Here is an 18635-nt window from a genome sequence, read left to right on the forward strand (position 1 = left end):
CTTTTTAAAGATTTATTCTCTTTTATTGTAAAAATAATACATGCTTGTTGCAAAAAGGGCTTTTGCCTAATTTAGAAAAATTTTTATTTGTTTATTTATTTAAAATTTTTGGCTGTGCTGGGTCTTTGTTGTTCCTTGGCCAACTTTTCTCTAGTTGCAGCAAGCAGGGGCTACTCTCTAGTTGTAATGTGCAGGCTTTTTATTGTGGTGGCTTCTCTTGTTGCGGAGCACAGGCTCTAAGGACACACGGGCTTCAGTATTTGTGGCTCGTGGGCTTCAGAGTGAGAGCTCAGTATTTGTGGCACATGTACTTAGCTGCTCCATGGCATGTGGGATCTTCCTGGGCAATGGATGGAACTCGTGTTCCCTGCATTGGCAGGTGGATTCTTTACCGCTGGACCACCAGGGCAGACCTGGCAACTGTTTATAAGCTAACATCATCTTTTATTTCGTGTGGTTTGGTAAAAGTCAAGTCATAGGTTGTGTGTCTTGACTGAGAGGTTGCCATGTGGCAAAGACAGCATTTGACCTCATTTAATCCAACAACACAAGAGAAGACTCTACACATGGACATCACCAGATGGTCAACACTGAAATCAGACTGATTATATTCTTTGCAACCAAAGGTGGAGAAGATCTATACAGTCAGCCAAAATAAGACTGGAAGCTGACTATGGCTCAGATCATGAACTCCTCATTGCCAAATTCAGACTTAAATTGAAGAAAGTAGGGAAAACCACTAGACCATTCAGGTATGACCTAAATCAAGTTCCTTAAGATTATACAGTGGAAGTGAGAAATAGATTTAAGGGACTAGATCTGATAGAGTGCCCGAAGAACTATGGAATGAGGTTTGTGACATTGTTCAGGAGACAGGGATTAAGACCATACCCATGGAAAAGAAATGCAAAAAAGCAAAATGGCTGTCTGGGGAGGCCTTATAAGTACTCGTGAAAAGAAGAGAAGTGAAAAGCAAAGGAGAAAAGGAAAGATATAAGCATCTGAATGCAGAGTTCCAAAGAATAGCAAGAAGAGATAAGAAAACCTTCCTTAGTTATCAATGCAAAGAAATAGAGGAAAACACCAGAATGGGAAAGACTAGAGATTTCTTCGAGAAAATTAGAGACACCAAGGGAACATTTCATGCAAAGATGGGCTCGATAAAGGAGAGAAATGGTATGGACCTAACAGAAGCAGAAGATATTAAGAAGAGGTAGCAAGAATACACAGAAGAACTGTACAAAAAAGATCTTCACGACCCAGATAATCACAATAGTGTGATCACTGACCTAGAGCCAGACGTCATGGAATGTGAAGTCAAGTGGGCCTTAGAAAGCATCACTACAAACAAAGCTAGTGGAGGTGATGAAATTCCAGTTGAGCTATTTCAAATCCTGAAAGATGATGCTGTGAAAGTGCTGCACTCAACATGCCAGCAAATGTGGAAAACTCAACAGTGGCCACAGGACTGGAAAAGGTCAGTTTTCATTCCAGTCCCAAAGAAAGGCAATGCCAAAGAATGCTCAAACTACCGCACAATTGCACTCATCTCACATGCTAGTAAAGTAATGCTCAAAATTCTCCAAGCCAGGCTTCAGCAATACATGAACCGTGAACTTCCAGATGTTCAAGCTGGTTTTAGAAAAGGTAGAGGAACCAGAGATCAAATTGACAACATCCGCTGGACCATTGAAAAAGGAAGAGAGTTCCAGAAAAACATCTATTTCTGCTTTATCAACTATGCCAAAGCCTTTGTGTGGATCACAATAAACTGTGGAAAATTCTGAAAGAGATGGGAATACCAGACCACCTGTCCTGCCTCTTGAGAAACCTATATGCAGGTCAGGAAGCAACAGTTAGAACTGGACATGAAACAACAGACTGGTTCCAGATAGGAAAAGGAGTACGTCAAGGCTGTATATTGTCACCCTGCTTATTTAACTTATATGCAGAGTACATCATGAGAAACACTGGGCTGGAAGAAGCACACGCTGGAATCAAGATTACTGGGAGAAATATCAGTAACCTCAGATATGCAGATGACACCACCCTTATGGCAGAAAGGGAAGAGGAACTAAACAGCCTCTTGATGAAAGTGAAAGAGGAGAGTGAAAAAGTTGGCTTAAAGCTCATCATTCAGAAAACTAAGATCATGGCATATGGTCCCATCAGTTCATGGCAAATAGATGGGGAAATAGTGGGAACAGTGACAGACTTTATTTTTTTGGGCTCCAAAATCACTGCAGATGGTGATTGCAGCCATGAAATTAAAAGATGCTTACTCCTTGGAAGGACAGTTATGACCAACCTAGATAGCATATTCAAAAGCAGAGATATTACTTTGCCAACAAAGGTCCGTCTAGTTAAGGCTATGGTTTTTCCAATAGTCACGTATGGATGTGAGACTGTGAAGAAAGCAGAGCACTGAAGAATTGATGCTTTTGAACTGTGGTGTTGGAGAAGACTCTTGAGAGTCCCTTGGACCGCAAGGAGATCCAACCAGTCCATTCTGAAGGAGATCAGCCCTGGGTGTTCTTTGGAAGGAATGATGCTAAAGCTGAAACCCCAATACTTGGGCCACCTCGTGCGAAGAGTTGACTCATTGGAAAAGACTCTGATGCTGGGAGGGATTGGGGGCAGGAGGAGAAGGGGAAGACAGAGGATGAGATGGCTGGATGGCATCACTGACTCGATGGACGTGAGTCTGGGTGAACTCTGAGAGTTGGTGATGGACAGGGAGGCCTGGCGTGCTGTGATTCATAGGGTCGCAAAGAGTGGGACACAACTGAGTGACTGAACTGAACTGAATCCTGACAACTACCCTGTGACGGGGCTATTTATATCCATTGTACAGCTTTGGAAACCTGAGGCTCAGAGTGGAGAAGTGAAGTATTAATAACTGTCCAGGGTCTCATAGAAAGTTAGTAACAGTACTTAATCTCATGAGTACTGTGCATGTAAAAGGTGGGTAGACCTCAGAGCTCTCTGGCTAATTTTCCTCCTCTGCGAATGAGAACTGGGGTATCTTCTCAGAGGAGTATCATGAGGATTAAAGGAGACACTTTTTGTAGAAAGCTTATGCCCTATCTATTCATACTAAGCACTCAGAAGATCTAGTTCTGTTATTGTAAGCTATCCTATGACTTATTCTCCAAGGATGGTATTGCTGTTTTGCCAATGATTGATTAAATGATTTGATCAGTATTTATGAACTTTGTGTTTAGCACAGGGGATACAAGTATGACTAAAGAACTCAGAGGGACTATGGCGAAGAAAATGTTTAAAGGAAAAAGTAATCTGATGTGATTAAAGGGTACATCATTATTATAAGAAGATAGTGTGTTGTCATAGACTCAGGGGTGATGGGCTGTGGAATTCAGACATGCAGTGGAGGGATCCTGAAGCTGGTGTTGAACCATTTATAGCAATTTCCTATAAATTCTTCTTAGGGATGGTCTTGAAAGGAAAAGGTACAGAACAGGCAAGGTGGGAGGCATGAAATAGTGTGGCTGAGTAAAAAATCTGTCAAGGTTAGAAGGTGAGAAGGGCTCAGGGGACGAGGGGCAGAGTGGGGAGTCCCATAGGATTTTATGTGTCATGCTAATGAGTTGGCACTGCCAGGAGATCAAACCAGTCAATCCTAAAGGAAATCAGTCCTGAATATTCATTGGAAGGACTGATGCTGAAGCTGAAGCTCTAATACTTTGGCCACCTGATGTGAAGAACTGACTCCTTAGAAAAGACCCTAATGCTGGGAAAGATTGAAGGCAGGAGGAGAAGGGGACGACAGAAGATGAAATGGTTGGATGGCATCACCAACTTGATGGACATGAGTCTGAGCAAACTCTGGGAGTTGGTGATAGACAGGGAAGCCTGGCCTGCTGCAGTCTCAGTTCAGTTCAGTTCAGTTCAGTCACTCAGTCATGTCCGACTCTTTGCGACCCCATGAATTGCAGCATACCAGGCCTCCCTGTCCATCACCAACTCCCGGAGTTCACTCAAACTCACATCCGTCGAGTCGGTGATGCCATCCAGCCATCTCATCCTCTGTCATTCCCTTCTCCTCCTGCCCCCAATCCCTCCCAGCATCAGGGTCTTTTCCAATGAGTCAACTCTTCTCATGAGGTGGCCAAAGTACTGGAGTTTCAGCTTTAGCATCATTCCTTCCAAAGAACACCCAGGGCTGATCTTTAGAATGGACTGGTTGGATCTCCTTGTAGTCCAAGGGACTCTCAAGAGTCTTCTCCAACACCACAGTTCAAAAGCATCAATTCTTCAGTACTCAGCTTTCTTCACAGTCCAACTCTCATATCCATACATGACTACTGGAAAAACCATAGCCTTGACTAGACAGACCTTTGTTGGCAAAGTAATGTCTCTGCTTTTGAATATCTATCTAGGTTGGTCATAACTTTCCTTCCAAGGAGTAAGCGTCTTTTAATTTCATGGCTGCAATCACCATCTGCAGTGATTTTGGAGCCCAGAAAAATAAAGTCTGACACTGTTTCCACTGTTTCCCCATCTATTTGCCATGAAGTGATGGGACCAGATGCCATGATCTTAGCTTTCTAAATGTTGAGCTTTAAGCCAACTTTTTCACTCTCCTCTTTCACTTTCATCAAGAGGCTGTTTAGTTCCTCTTCCCTTTCTGCCATAAGGGTGGTGTCATCTGCATATCTGAGGTTATTGATATTTCTCTCAGCAATCTTGATTCCAGCTTGTGCTTCCTTCCAGCCCAACCTTTCTCATGATGTACTCTGCACATAAGTTAAATAAGCAGGGTGACAACATACAGCCTTGACGTACTCCTTTTCCTATTTGGAACCAGTCTGTTGTTCCATGTCCAGTTCTAACTGTTGCTTCCTGACCTGCATACAGATTTCTCAAGAGGCAGATCAGGTGGTCTGGTCTTCTTAAGGAAAAAGATGTACTTGCTGGTATGGTATTAGCAATAACTGTAGAAATTTCCCTAATCAATTTCAAATGGATCTCTGTGGAATGTGATAATTATTGCTTCTTGGACTGACATGGTGAAGCTAAAAGAGGCTCGACTCATTTTTTTGAGAAGAGGAAAGAATAATGAATCTCTTCTCTAGCATCTTGTAACTAAAGCAGTATTTGTTTTCATAAATTCACATTTAACTTTAGGTTTGAATTTGTCTTAAATTGGGGCCACCTTGCAATTTTATGGGCTTATTATGTGTACTGTTATTACTCATTGAGAAATAGCACACAGCTCAATTTATTTTTGTATTGAGTGTCTGTTATTAAATATTTGCACAGTTCAGCAACTTGTGTTATTCCTTAATGAGTAATTGTTATCTACTGTTTGAATATGAATTTATAACTTGTTTTTACTTAGTGATAACATTTAAAATGTAGATTATATTTAGCTAGTTTGCAGATGAAAATTTTGTGTGACTCAAATATGTCTTATTGAAATTACTTGATAATGTTAGTTTTTGTCATAGACATATTTTCAAAATAATACATTAGTTGTGATTATGAAACCCTGGGAATTTAAATTGCTACTTTTTTTTAAAACACAAGGTCAATAGTAGTATTTTAATTGTTTTTACAGTTGTTATTTAAAAACTCTTCGATACAGAGGGTGAATTACCTGTTTGGGTTCTGATAGTCTAAACAATTCATATATAGCTTTATTTATTTATTTAAATCTTGAAGCAGTGTTCTCTCATGATGAATACTTAAAAATGAAAACTTATGATCCTGTGGAGTTTAGTTTCTAAGTCGTTTCTGACACTTGCAACCTCTTAGCCTAGCCCCCTAGGCTCCTCTGTCCATGAGATTTTCCAGGCAAGCATACCAGAGTGGGTTGCCATTTCCTTCACCAGTGCCTCTTTCCAACCCAGTGATCGAACCCTGGTCTCCTGCATTGCAGACAGATTCTTTACCAACTGAGCTACTGGGGAAAGATGTGATTCTGTAGTGATTATCATTAATTTTTTAAAATTAAAGGTTATTTACAATGTTGTATTAGTTTCAGGTGTACCACAAAAGTGATTCAGTTATACATATACATATATATCTATTCTTTTTAGATTCTTGTCTCTTACAGGTTATTACAAAATACTGAATATAGTTCCCTGTGCTATACAGTAGGTCCTTGTTGGTTGTCTATTTTATATATGGTAGTGTGTATATGTTCATCCCAAACACCTAATTTATTCCTCCCCCTTTCCCTTATTAGATTTTTAAACATTAAAATACTCTCCTTCAAATATCACTGACTCTCTATTAAATATATAAGATTTATTTAGCATTTTATCTATATGTATTGCATCATTGTGTTAGGTGTATTTGTGATTAAAAAGAAAAAATTATAGCCATAAAAATGTAAATTCTTATTAGGGATGACATAATGTAATTCATTTCAAAAAATTGCATTCTATTTTTAAGCCAGCAGCTAATAGCTGGAGCTATAGAAGTGATACCACCACCAAGTTCTAAATAGCTTTCAAACTCTTTCTTCAAGATACATAATCTTGTTTGTCAAATGAGTTCTAATCATACTCTCATCTTTTGACAGATGGTTTATATAATTATAAACGTTATTCTTATAACATTAAAAGATGTAATTAAGGCAGTTCCTTTTTTATATTCATATGACTGTTTCCTTATGTCCTTTAAAACTTTGGCTTTGTTTTTTCTAAACCCTTTTTTGTAACTTGGTGCTATATTCAAATATAATACTTATTTTAATGAGCTCATCAAATTCCCATTTTTCTTGTCTTTCCTAATATTTCTAAAAATTTCCCATTTTTGGTATCTTGCCTTGTTCTTGCTCTTTCTTTCCTATGAATAAAGTAGAGTAATAGTTGCCCCCTAATGTGAATGTCATATAATGATACCTTTCTATCTCCATGGAGTACTCAAAGAGAATTATGTATTTTTCGTTATTATTTTAGATAAAGACATTTTTCATGTTTTCTTTTTAAAGCCTCCATTATGCTGTACGGTGGTGTCTAGCTTTAAAAAGTCCTTTGTATTAAATTTCTACATAGTTTTTATGATGAAGAAAGACAACATTTTTTAGTTTCAATATTTTTTAATTTAATGAAGGAAGAAATCTTATTCTTATATTTGCATATAACCTTGCAAAATGTATACATTACTATTAATACTCATTTAGAAATATATGTTAAAATAATTGATACATATTAAGATAATTATTTTTTTGTGTGTGACATATTTAGTCAGAATATCCAATGCAGATGTATAATGTTCTAGTTAATTTGTTAATTTTCTCAATATTTTTTAATAATTTGTCCTTTTAGGTTGAAAGGAGAAAGTAAGCAGGTGATGGACTATAGAAAAAGACTAGATGAGATTATCTGTTGGTTAACAAAGGCTGAGAATGCTGTACAAAAAAGATCAACCACTGAACTGGAAGAAAACCTGCAAGAATTAACAGTAAGTGATTTATTTGTCTCTATGTTTGCTGATGCTTTTTTGATGCATGAACATTTACACTAAAAATAAGATATTGGATGACTAAATAAGAAAAGGGGAAGAAGCTTTGTATTTGTGGTAAGACTGGTGAACTTTAAAGAGGAATATACATATATACACTTTTTAATTTTAAAGAGCAACTGTTATTTCATCATTGCAGAGGCAAGGCTTCATTCATGTAAAAGTGATGTCATGTGGGTCTAAGTATTGGACCAAAGGATTTTAGAATATTTTAAACAGACATCAGCATTTTAGAATATAATAATTCTGTGAAGTATAGTTTTTTCCTTTTGGATTTAGAAGAGTATTAATTACTGATTACTATCTATAAAATGAGGAGAAGGCAATGGCAACCCACTTCAGTACTCTTGCCTGGAAAATCCCATGGACGGAGGAGCCTGGAAGGCTGCAGTCCATGGGGTCGCTGAGGGTCGGACACGACTGAGCGACTTCACTTTCACTTTTCACTTTCATGCATTGGAGAAGGAAATGGCAACCCACTCCAGTGTTCTTGCCTGGAGAAACCCAGGGATGGGGGAGCCTGGTGAACTGTCTATGGGGTTGCACAGAATCGGACACAACTGAAGTGACTTAGCAGCAGCAGCAGCAGCAGCAGCAGCAGGATCTATAAAATGAGTTCTACAAGAAGACTCCAAGTGACTGGAGAGTTACTGCAGCTTATTATGGTCTTATTGTCACAGTTGTATTAATTAAAGTTTCTTTGTTGATCTGCAACCCGCAAGAATTGTTTAAAATTGTATAGGTATACAACATATAAAAATACATAAAGGTATATAGGTATGTTATAATAATATACCCAAATTTCCATACATTTTTATATCCACAAACTTTATATTTTGTGTGTTAAGAATTAAAGTACTTGTAGAGCAATAAGCAAAATGTGCTCACATTTTTATTAAACAAAAGAAATTGTGTGTGAGTATAGATGCATATACATGTGTGCAATAAGGAATATCTAAAATGATACCCACTAATCTCATTAGAGATTTTGTCTAAAGGAATATGATTGAGGTATTTGGGGAAAGACAATGTTAATACTGATGAAAAATATATGGCAAGTGGTTATTAAGTTTTCATTTCAAAATCTGACAAATATATAATAAGTTTGTGTTTATTATAAAAATTTTAGTAGTTTCCTTGGAATATGCCTTTTGTAAACAATTTGGGGTCAGTCACAAGGGTTAGGACAGTATATTGGGATAGGTAGACATGCAAGCATAAAATGCTTCCATTGTTTCTGGGGATTTTTGGCCTTTTGTTAGAATAAACACCATTTTTATTTTTTATCTAAGAACAGAATATTAAGTTGTCAAGATAAATATGATTTTATATGACCCTGTTAAGAGGTGCAGGTTGGGAGTAGTAATTCATGTTCACACAGTGCTTCCTGGAAGTGGAAGTTCATTCCCGAATTAGTTACAGTTTGTTAATGTCAATTCAGGTTTCTTAGAAGTTTATTTTCCATTTAAGAAATTAAAGGTCCACATTTATAGGACTATTTCCCATAGAGATTTCTAACACAGTTCTTGATCTTTCACTGGTATGACAACCTTTTAACCATACCTCTCTTCTGACTCGCTTAGGACTTAACCCAGGAGATGGATGTACAAGCTGAGAAACTCAAGTGGTTGAATAGAACTGAATTGGAAATGCTTTCAGATAAAAGTCTGAGTTTACATGAAAGAGAAAAAGTTTCAGAGAGCTTAAGAACTGTAAATTCGTCATGGAATAAGGTGTGCCTTAAGAATTACTGTGATACCTTTTTCATGTTTATTGATTTTGTTCTCAAAGAAGTGGGATTATACAACTGTTTTAAGTATACCCAAATATGGGCACATTTTACTAATGCTTACTAGTATTGATAATTATGTTTTTTTCATCTGTCATAGATGGAAGCTTATGTTCTCAAAGAATATTTATTTCACATGGGATTTTTTGGCATAGAAGATTTTATATGTTATATACTATATTAAATAATGAGTGTATATTAGAATTAGGCAATAAAATGCTAATAATTATGCTCTGAAAAATGAAAGCCTTAAAATAACTTTGTGATGTTGCATGTGACTTTTCATATATATAGATTTATTTTAAATGGTTTTATTCATTCAGCATGTATTTACTAGGTCCCATCACTTCATGGGAAATACGTGGGGAAACAGTGGAAACAGTGTCAGACTTTATTTTTGGGGGCTCCAAAATCACTGCAGATGGTGATTACAGCCATAAAATTAAAAGACGCTTACTCCTTGAAAGGAAAGTTATGACCAACCTAGATAGCATATTGAAAAGCAGAGACATTACTTTGCCAACAAAGGTTCGTCTAGTCAAGGCTATGGTTTTTCTTGTGGTCATGTATGGATGTGAGAGTTGGACTGTGAAGAAGGCTGAGTGCCGAAGAATTGATGCTTTTGAACTATGGTGTTGGAGAAGACTCAAGAGTCCCTTGGACTGTAAAGAGATCCAACCAGGCCATCCTAAGGGACATCAGTCCTGGGTGTTCATTGAAAGGACTGATGTTGAGGCTGAAACTCCAATACTTTGGCTACTTCGTGCGAAGAGTTGACTCATTGGAAAAGACCCTGATGCTGGGAGGGATTGGGGGCAGGAGGAGAAGGGGACGACAGAGGATGAGATGGCTGGATGGCATCACCAACTCAATGCACATGAGTTTGGGTTAACTCCAGGAGTTGGTGATGGATAGGAAGGCCTGACGTGCTGCAATTCATGGTGCTGCAAAGAGTCAGACGTGACTGAGTGACTGTACTGAACTGAACTGAAGTAGGTTGTAATGGTATGTGGCTACCAATATGATTAAGATAAAGTCTTTTTCTCATATCATTGCTTCTTTTGCATTTGAATCAGAGGTAAAGTAATAGGCTTCTATTTATTTTGGCTTGGGCACATAGCATAATGGGGCTTCCCAGGTGGCACAGTGGTAAAGAATCCACCTGCCAATGCAGGAGATGCAAGAGACCCAGGTTTGATCCCTGGGTTGGGAAGATCCCCTGGAGTAGGAAATGGCAACTCACTCCTGTTTTCTTACCTGGAAAAGCCCGCACACAGAGGAGCCTGGCGGACTACAGTTTGTGGTGTTGCAAAAAGTTGGACATGACTGAGCAGATGAGCACACACTCAGTAAGAAGTCTGTCTGGGACATTGAACAGATATGTTTCTGTCTTGTTTTGGACAGGACCCATATCAGTCATTTTTCTTCCTCTCCATCCTTTTAAAATGATAGCCATCCTTCTATATCTAATGATTTAGGTGCTTTATTGATCTAGCCTCTCTGCTTGAGAACTACTCCCTTTATGGGTCACTGTTACTGATGACTCACACAGCTGCATGTCTGGCCTTGACCTCTCTCTGCATTCAGACTTCATCACAGCTGCGTGCTGAGCATCTGTACTTTGATATCTATGATATCTAACAGGCATCTGATACTAACATACAAGACTGAGTACCTGACTCCACCTCCCTCTGGGGTCTTAGTTTACTTTTCCCACCTCAGTTACTGGTAATCACATCCTTATTATGGTTTATGCCAGAACTCTGGACTCAGTTTTATGACATGTGAATTTTATCTCAGTGAAAAGCAAACAAACAAATAAACCCTGGAGTCACCATCATCAGCTTCTCCTTCAAAATTCCTGTCTCCTTGATGGGTGGTTTGAATGGAAGGCTACATGAGTAGATACACAATAAGGCAAATGGAGCGGTTTTAACAAATGTCGATATTGAGTGGCACATGGGTATTCCCTGGGCAATTCTTTCATCTTTTCTTAGGTTTGCAAAATTTCATAAACTTGGCCGCTTCTCACTGCCTCCATGGCCACTAAGTTGTTTCCTGTGTGATCATCATTGCCGTCATCTCTTGTGTGATTCCTGCCATGGCCACTTCCTTGGCCTCCCATTTTCCTCACTTTTCCCTTTGTCTGTCTCTTCTTAACAAAGTAACCAAAGTATTTGTTAAGAATCGTTCAGGTCAAGTAAATCTCCTGAGAAAACCCCGCTAATAGTATTCCGTCTCATTCAGAGTAATGGCCAAAGTCCCGACGGTGGCTTATGAGGCTGATCGTGTTCTGGCTTCCTGTTATCTCCCTGACTGCATCTGCTACGCTCTCTCCTTGCTTTTTTTCAGACATGTTGGCCCTGTGTCCAACATGCCAGACTCAGCTTGTGCATATTCAGGCGGAACACATGTATTTGTTTAACACAAAGGATGTCAGTGGGTATTGTGTAGAACAGGGCATGGTGGCCACTTTGGGAGCACAATGTCAGACAGAGCTTCCTTTATCGCAGGACTTCATGTAGATTCTACACTAATTATGTGAGTTATGGGAATCTAGGACCAAGCAAAAGGAAGGCTTATCATGTAGAGAATTTCAACAGACACATTTTAGGAAATACTAATCTGGATTTTTCATTCATTCATGCTTTTATTTGCTCAGTAGGATTTTACTGGGCTCTCATTTTATGCCAGGTACCGTTTTAAGAACTGGAAATGTAGCCAAGAGTATGAAAATGCTCCTTAACCCAAAGAGCTCATTGTGGGTGAGACAGGTAGATAAGCAATTATAACAAGGAGGTATCTGTGGGAATATATAAGTGGAGAACCTCCCTAACTTTGGGTGGTAGCCATGGAAGGTTTTGTGGAGTTCATATCCAAGCTAATTTACTAAAGATGAATGAGTGTTAGTCAGATGGAGGATTGGAGGGAAAGACATTGCAGGGAAAAGAAGCATAAATGACAGGAGCTAGAGGAGACAGAGAGTGAAGAAGATGTCAGGGACACAGGTGATGGATCCACACTTGGACATATCTGAATATACAGTTGACAGGAAGAGTACGACTGAAGATCTGTTTTGGAAAGTCATCAGTCTCTTGAAACTCCATTTGATAAATGAAGCAATTAGAAACCAGGACCCAGGGAGAGAGGCCAGGATGAAGCATAGAATATCTATCACAGAGGTGGGGGTAAAATCACCATTGTAAAATACCAAGAGAATCAAGGAAGAGGGAGTGGCAGCATTAAATGTTGTACAGGAGCAGGCCAGCTAAGGACTGGATGATGTTCTTGCTGTCAGCTGGGGTCAGGGAAGACCGCAGTGGATAGTGAAAGTGGACACAGAAGCTTAGGCATTGAAGAGGGGCAGGAAAGCAGCAGCAAGATCATTTAGAAGAACGCTTTCTTTTGAAAATATCATCATCCGTATTTATGTACTATTCTTCTCTTTCTGTTTGGCCTGATGCTGTAGATATGCAGAGAAGTGCCTGGTGTGCTGAAGGAGCGCTTCCAGGATCCCTGTTCCGTTGCTCAGATGAGAATTGCTGGTAAGATACAGTTTTTTCCTTCACAAAATTTTTTATAAACATAGCAGAATTTTATGATTATGAGCATTGTATGTGAATTAGGAAAACTTATTTAAAAACACAATGCAGTTATGACTTATTATTCTGCTTTCAATCATTTGAAAAGAATATCGTCTCTAAACACAAGATGTATTTCACTGCCTAGTGTGTGCAAGGCATTTCCTCTCATAGGAATTAAGAGTTTTAGCCTTTCTTGAGGCCAGTGTGGAACCTGAGCCCCAAAAGAGCTTGCTGAAGGCGAGGGGAGAGGCAAGGTGGGGACGTTGGGGGAATAGTTTTCTAGGAACATGCAGCTTTTCAGCAAATCAATGGTAAGTCATTGTGTTGGCGTGTTCTGGAGATGTGTAACTAGGCGCTGATGATGACTGAAAACAAAAAGTTTGGATACCCCTGGGAGCAGGAGTCAGGGATTCGGAAGAGCTGTCCATCTCAGGGAGGCTGTTTGTGGACAAATGCTGATCACTTAGGCGAATGAAGAGTGTTTTCTCACTATTTATTTCCTTCTCTTTGCTGAGACTAGAGTGCAGGCTACTGCCCCATAGCCACTGTGACCTCTGCTAATTAATCACTGCTTTGCAAGCTCTCTAAACCACCTTGGCTGGCTCTCTTGCTGTTGAGTCACCAGGCAGAACCTCAGATGTGATTAACCCTATCTGCTTCCTGTGTGCCATCTGCTGCCTCTCCCCTTCCTCCTCTGTCCTCCTGCTCTTCCTCCTGCTCCTTCTGCCCCTCCTCCTCCTCCTCTCTTCTCACTACTCCCGCCTTCTTTCTCCTGTTCCCCTTCTGGAGTCAGAAACTGATGAGTGACAAGACTTTTTTTTTTTTCTTTTTTTGAGATTGGAGGCTTGTCCAGGGCCAAGTTTGTATTCAGTTTTTAATTGTATTTCCCAGTACCTTGTACAGGAGATACCTGGCATCTGATTGGTTTTGTCGCTCAAGATCCAAAACACTTGGATTAGCATTTGGGTCCTGCTGCTTTGTCACCTCAAGTTCAACTCCATAACCATAGGGAAAAGGCCTGATGCATTTTGCAAAAGCACATTAGGTTACTTTTGAAAATATCATCATCTGTATTCATATACTATTCTTCTCTTTCTGTTTGGCCTGATGCTGTAGATTTGCAGAGAAGTGCCAATGGCTTACATCATTATGTAACATCATGGCAAAGGAGTGGGGAAAATTTGAATGCATATTTAAAAGTACAAAAAACACAGCATTGTAAATCAACTATGCTCCAATAAAAATTTAAAAGTATATATCCAAACAATAAAAATAAAAAGTAAAGTACAAAAAGCTGCCAGCAAAACTACACCTTGCATTAGGTGAGCAGTTTATTCTTCATAAGATATTCCTCCCTGAAGTGTGAAACCTGAAGCTAATTCCAGTGTGTTCTGCGCCTCCTGTACAGTATTGTAATTCAGATTTTTATTATTCCTTTAAAAATTATATTAAAAAATAAAGTTAACTGTCTTAAAGTGAACAATTCAAGGACATTCCACAGTGTGGTGCAGCCACCACCTTTGTCTAGTTTGAAAATATTTCCATCACTCCAGAGTAAAAACTCTTACTCAACAGTTTGTCTCCCTTCCCTTCTAGCCCCAACCCGTGGCAACCACAAATCTGTGTTCTGTCTCGATGGATTTATCTGCTCTGGATATTTCCTGTAAATGGGACCATCCAGTGCTTCTTGCCCCTGTGTATTGTCTTTGAGGTCTATACATGCTAGCTTCTGGCTGACTGCACTCAGATGGGCACTCAGCACTGAAGAGCAACCCACTGCACTTTCTTCTGAGTGCCCCTTGCTCATTTCTCTACTAATGACCTCATCTCATTTTTAAAAACTAAAGTACTGTTTATTCAATGAGGTCTTCTTTTTCCCATCACAGACTCCCTCCACCTACCTACCGGTATACCCACAAACTACATGCTTTCTTCCTATTCAGTGGAAGAGTCTCCATTTTGAAGACCATCTCCTCCTCCACTTGTGCTACAGATCACATCTTCTCTTGAGTTTAACTGATCCTCATTGTCTCCTCTCTACTGGATCATTCTCATTTGCATACATCTCAATGCTTGTAGATCTAGTATCTCATTTAAACTCATGTATGGTATTTCATGGCATGGGTATACCTCAATCCTCAGAACTGTCTTCTCTAGCTTTGTTCACCAGTCCCATGACTTTAGACACTTTATAACTTTAGGTAATTTGGCCATGGGCCAGTGCACTTGGAGTCACCCTTGACTCTTTTCTGGGTTTCATATCCAATCCATTGCCACTTTTTTCCAGTTCCATGGCCCATCCCAACTACTTCCCTGGTCTTAAACTATTTATCTTTCATGTAGATTGTTGTAATATTCTAACTTACTGTTCAGATTCTATTCTTATCTTATCCCTCATCGATTATGCTGATAGCAGCCAAGCAATAGCTCTAGAAAGCAAGTTTGATGTATTATTCCTTTGATTTCAGTCTTTTAATCACTTCCACCATACATAGGTGATTTCTGCTCCCTTACCATGGTCCAGAAGACCATGTATGATCTGTCTGCTGCCTATCTCTGTAATCCCATTTCTTACCCTTTTTCCTTTGTTCATTCTCCTTCAGACATACTGGTCTTCTTGCTGTTTCTAATATGTCAAAAACATTTCCATTTATGGCCCTTGTGCTTGCTATTTCTTCTTTCTTTCTTATCCATATGTCCTTCCCTCAGTTATTACATGTTTCACATTCTCACTTCACTTAGTTCTCATATATTCCCTTTTTTTTTTTAATTCCAACAATGACTTTATTTATTCATTTATAAATCAACAGAATTTCATTTAAAAAAGAAAAGCCAAAACCCAAATAAATCATTCTTTGTTGCACCCTATTTTAATCTTTCATTTCTTTACAAATTTTAAAATTGTTAATAAAATTCTCAGTATATTCCCTTTTTAGATGGGCCTTTCCTGACCTGAGCACCATAACTCAGTTACATCTTCTCTCCAAGATCCATCCTGTCTCTCTCCAGCTTCTTGCATTAGATTTACTGTATGCCATATATCCATCCCTAGTGGCTCAGATGGTGAAGAATCTTCCTACAATGAGGGAGACCCAGGTTTGATCCCTGGGTCAGGAAAATCCTCTGGAGAAGGGAATGCCAACCCACTCTACTATTCTTGCCTGGGGAATTCCATGAACAGAGAAGCCTGGCAGACTACAGTCCATGGGAACGCAAAGAGTCGGACATGACTGAGCAACCAACATTTTCTCTTTCATATATCCATCCACTCCCATCAGAATGCAACCCCCACGAGGTCAAGGCCTTTGTCTTGAAGTGAAGTGAAGTGAAGTCGCTCAGTCATGTCCGACTCTTTGCAATCCTGTAGACTGCAGCCTACCATGCTCCTCTGTCCATGGGATTTTCCAGGCAAGAATACTGGAGTGGGTTGCCATTTCCTTCTCCAGAGGATCTTCCCAGCCCAGGGATCGAACCCAGGTCTCCTGCATTGTAGGCAGATGCTTTGCCATCTGAGCCACCAGGGAAGTCTTACACATTCCCATACCTTAGCATCTAGTCAAGTGCCTTGCATATAATAGGTTTTTAATAGATGTTGATGAAGCAATGGATGGATAATGTAGGTTGTTTTCAATTTTTTAAAACTACAAAAAGTAACAGTGAGGATCAGGCAGAATGATGGGTGAGTTATTCTCTAGGGTATATCATGGTGAATTACTGGGGTGACCATAGTGAATATTGGCAACTTTACTTCATTAACTGCAGTCTAGACTAGTTGTTCCAGATTACCTATCCACCTGCTGAATATGAACCTTTCCACTCCTTGTTCTACATTGTTCTCAGCACTCCAAAATTTTATCCCCAGAACTCCTGTATGCTTTTAAAAATTATTGATTACCCCCAAAGACCTTTTGTTTGTGTGTTATGTTTATCAGTGTTTACCTAATTAGAAAGTAAAACTGAGGAATTTCCAAGATTATTTGTTTATTAATTTGTTCAAAAGACAATAATAAAAATACATTCTGTCAACAAAATATTTTATAAGATATTAACATAAGAAACAGAAAAATCAGAAAAGTGACAGCATTACATTTTTGAAAATCTTTAAATTTCTGGCATAAGTGAAGAAACTTGAATTCTTGTATCCGCTTCTGCGTTTGCTCAGTTGTGATATCATATGTCTTGTAGCCTTGGGTAGAATGACACTTTACATTTGAGAAAGAGTGAGCAGGAAGAGGCAAATAACTTACGATGATGATGCTTATGGTGTAGGCATCCACATTGCTTGGAAGGATCTCTCAGGACCCAGAGATCCCCAGACGTCACATTTGGAACATGTGACCTGTGGAGATAGGGTGCTTGATTTTAATTTGTGTTTCCTCAGTTACCTGTGTGCTTGAGCCTTTAAAAAGTATGTTTACTGTCTTTCTTACTTCCTCTTCTGTGGGTTATTGGTTGATGTCTTTTGAGTTTTAAAAAAATACTTAAGTTACTAATTCCTTGTCTGGAATGTGCATCGCAAATGATGAGTGAGTGAGTGAAAGTTGTTCAGTCGTGTCCAACTGTTTGTGACTCCTTGTGACCGCATGGACTATACAGTTCATGAAATTCTTCAGGCCAGAATACTGGAGTTGATAGCCTTTCCCTTCTCCAGGGGGATCTTTCCAACCCAGGGATCGAACCCAGGTCTCCTGCATTGCAGGCAATTCTTTACCAGCTAAGCCACAAGGGAAGCCCAAGAATATTGGAGTGGGTAGCCTATCCCTTCTCCAGCAGATTTTCCTGATCTAGGAACCAAACCAGGGTCTCCTGCATTGCAGGCAGATTCTTTACCAACTGAGCTATCAGGGAAGTCCTACCTTCTCCCTTAATCTGTGGCTTTTAAAACTTTTGTTTGTGGTACTAGTTTCAGAATTCTTAAACATTAGTGATCTATTAATAGCTTTCTTTTTTGTGATTTATTTTAGAGCTCCTTTAGTCCTCTGAAATCATAAAGATATTCTTCTGTATTTTACAATGTTAGTTTTCACATTCAGGTCCTTCATTCGACAGAGAATTAGCTTTCCTAAGGTGCATATGAGATCAAAATCTGTCCTATTACCTTCCAACTGCAGCCATAGGTCACGACTTTTCCCAGCATCACTTATTGACCAGTGAATTCTTCTTCACTGATCTACAGTGTAGTCTCTGCCAAGGTCAGGTTTCTCTGCCACCTGTGCACTGTGGTTCTTCTCTTCTCATGGTCTATTTGAATGTTTGGATCTATGATACTCAAAGTTAATCATTCATTATTAGCTGAGAAATACAACTAAATATCTGGTAAGGCATAACCCTCTATCCAAAAAAAATTGTTTTGACTGTTCTTGACCCTTTTCTTTCCAAATTAATTTTAAAATCAGAGTTCGAATATATAGTTTTGTCAAGTTACAAACCTGTTGGGGTTTTTCTAAACATTTCCAATTTTTAAGGAAAAAGACTTGGCAATTAGTAGTAAATACATTAAATGTTTTCATATTTTTTACTCCAGTGATTCTGTTTTGGGGATTATCTACTAAGATGGCAATCAGAAATGTAAAGATACAAAATTATAAAGAAATGTAAAGATACAAAAAGATACATCTTACAAGTTCTTATTTTTCTAGTTTCGTTGCTTTGTTTTTGCAAGTTGTTTTATTTTTTAAAAAATTCAACAAATATTTATTGGGCATCTACTGTGTGCCAGGTATAGTTCTAACTGTTAGGGATTCATCAGTAAATACACATAAATGAAT

At 38.9% G+C, this 18635-nt stretch overlaps 1 protein-coding gene across 12 annotated transcripts in view; it reads left to right on the top strand.

Moving 5' to 3' along the window:
* Positions 1-18635, top strand: part of UTRN (utrophin) — a 555367-nt gene that overhangs the window by 245183 nt on the left and 291549 nt on the right. For all 12 annotated transcript variants that reach the window (XM_061428217.1, XM_061428218.1, XM_061428216.1 and 9 more), the window contains 3 exons: positions 7299-7434; positions 9078-9227; positions 12753-12828. In XM_061428217.1, the coding sequence (XP_061284201.1) occupies positions 7299-7434; positions 9078-9227; positions 12753-12828 (362 nt within the window). The remainder of the gene's footprint in view (positions 1-7298; positions 7435-9077; positions 9228-12752; positions 12829-18635) is intronic.

Source organism: Bos javanicus, chromosome 9 (genome assembly GCF_032452875.1).
Source record: "Bos javanicus breed banteng chromosome 9, ARS-OSU_banteng_1.0, whole genome shotgun sequence".
Lineage (NCBI taxonomy): Eukaryota > Metazoa > Chordata > Mammalia > Artiodactyla > Bovidae > Bos > Bos javanicus.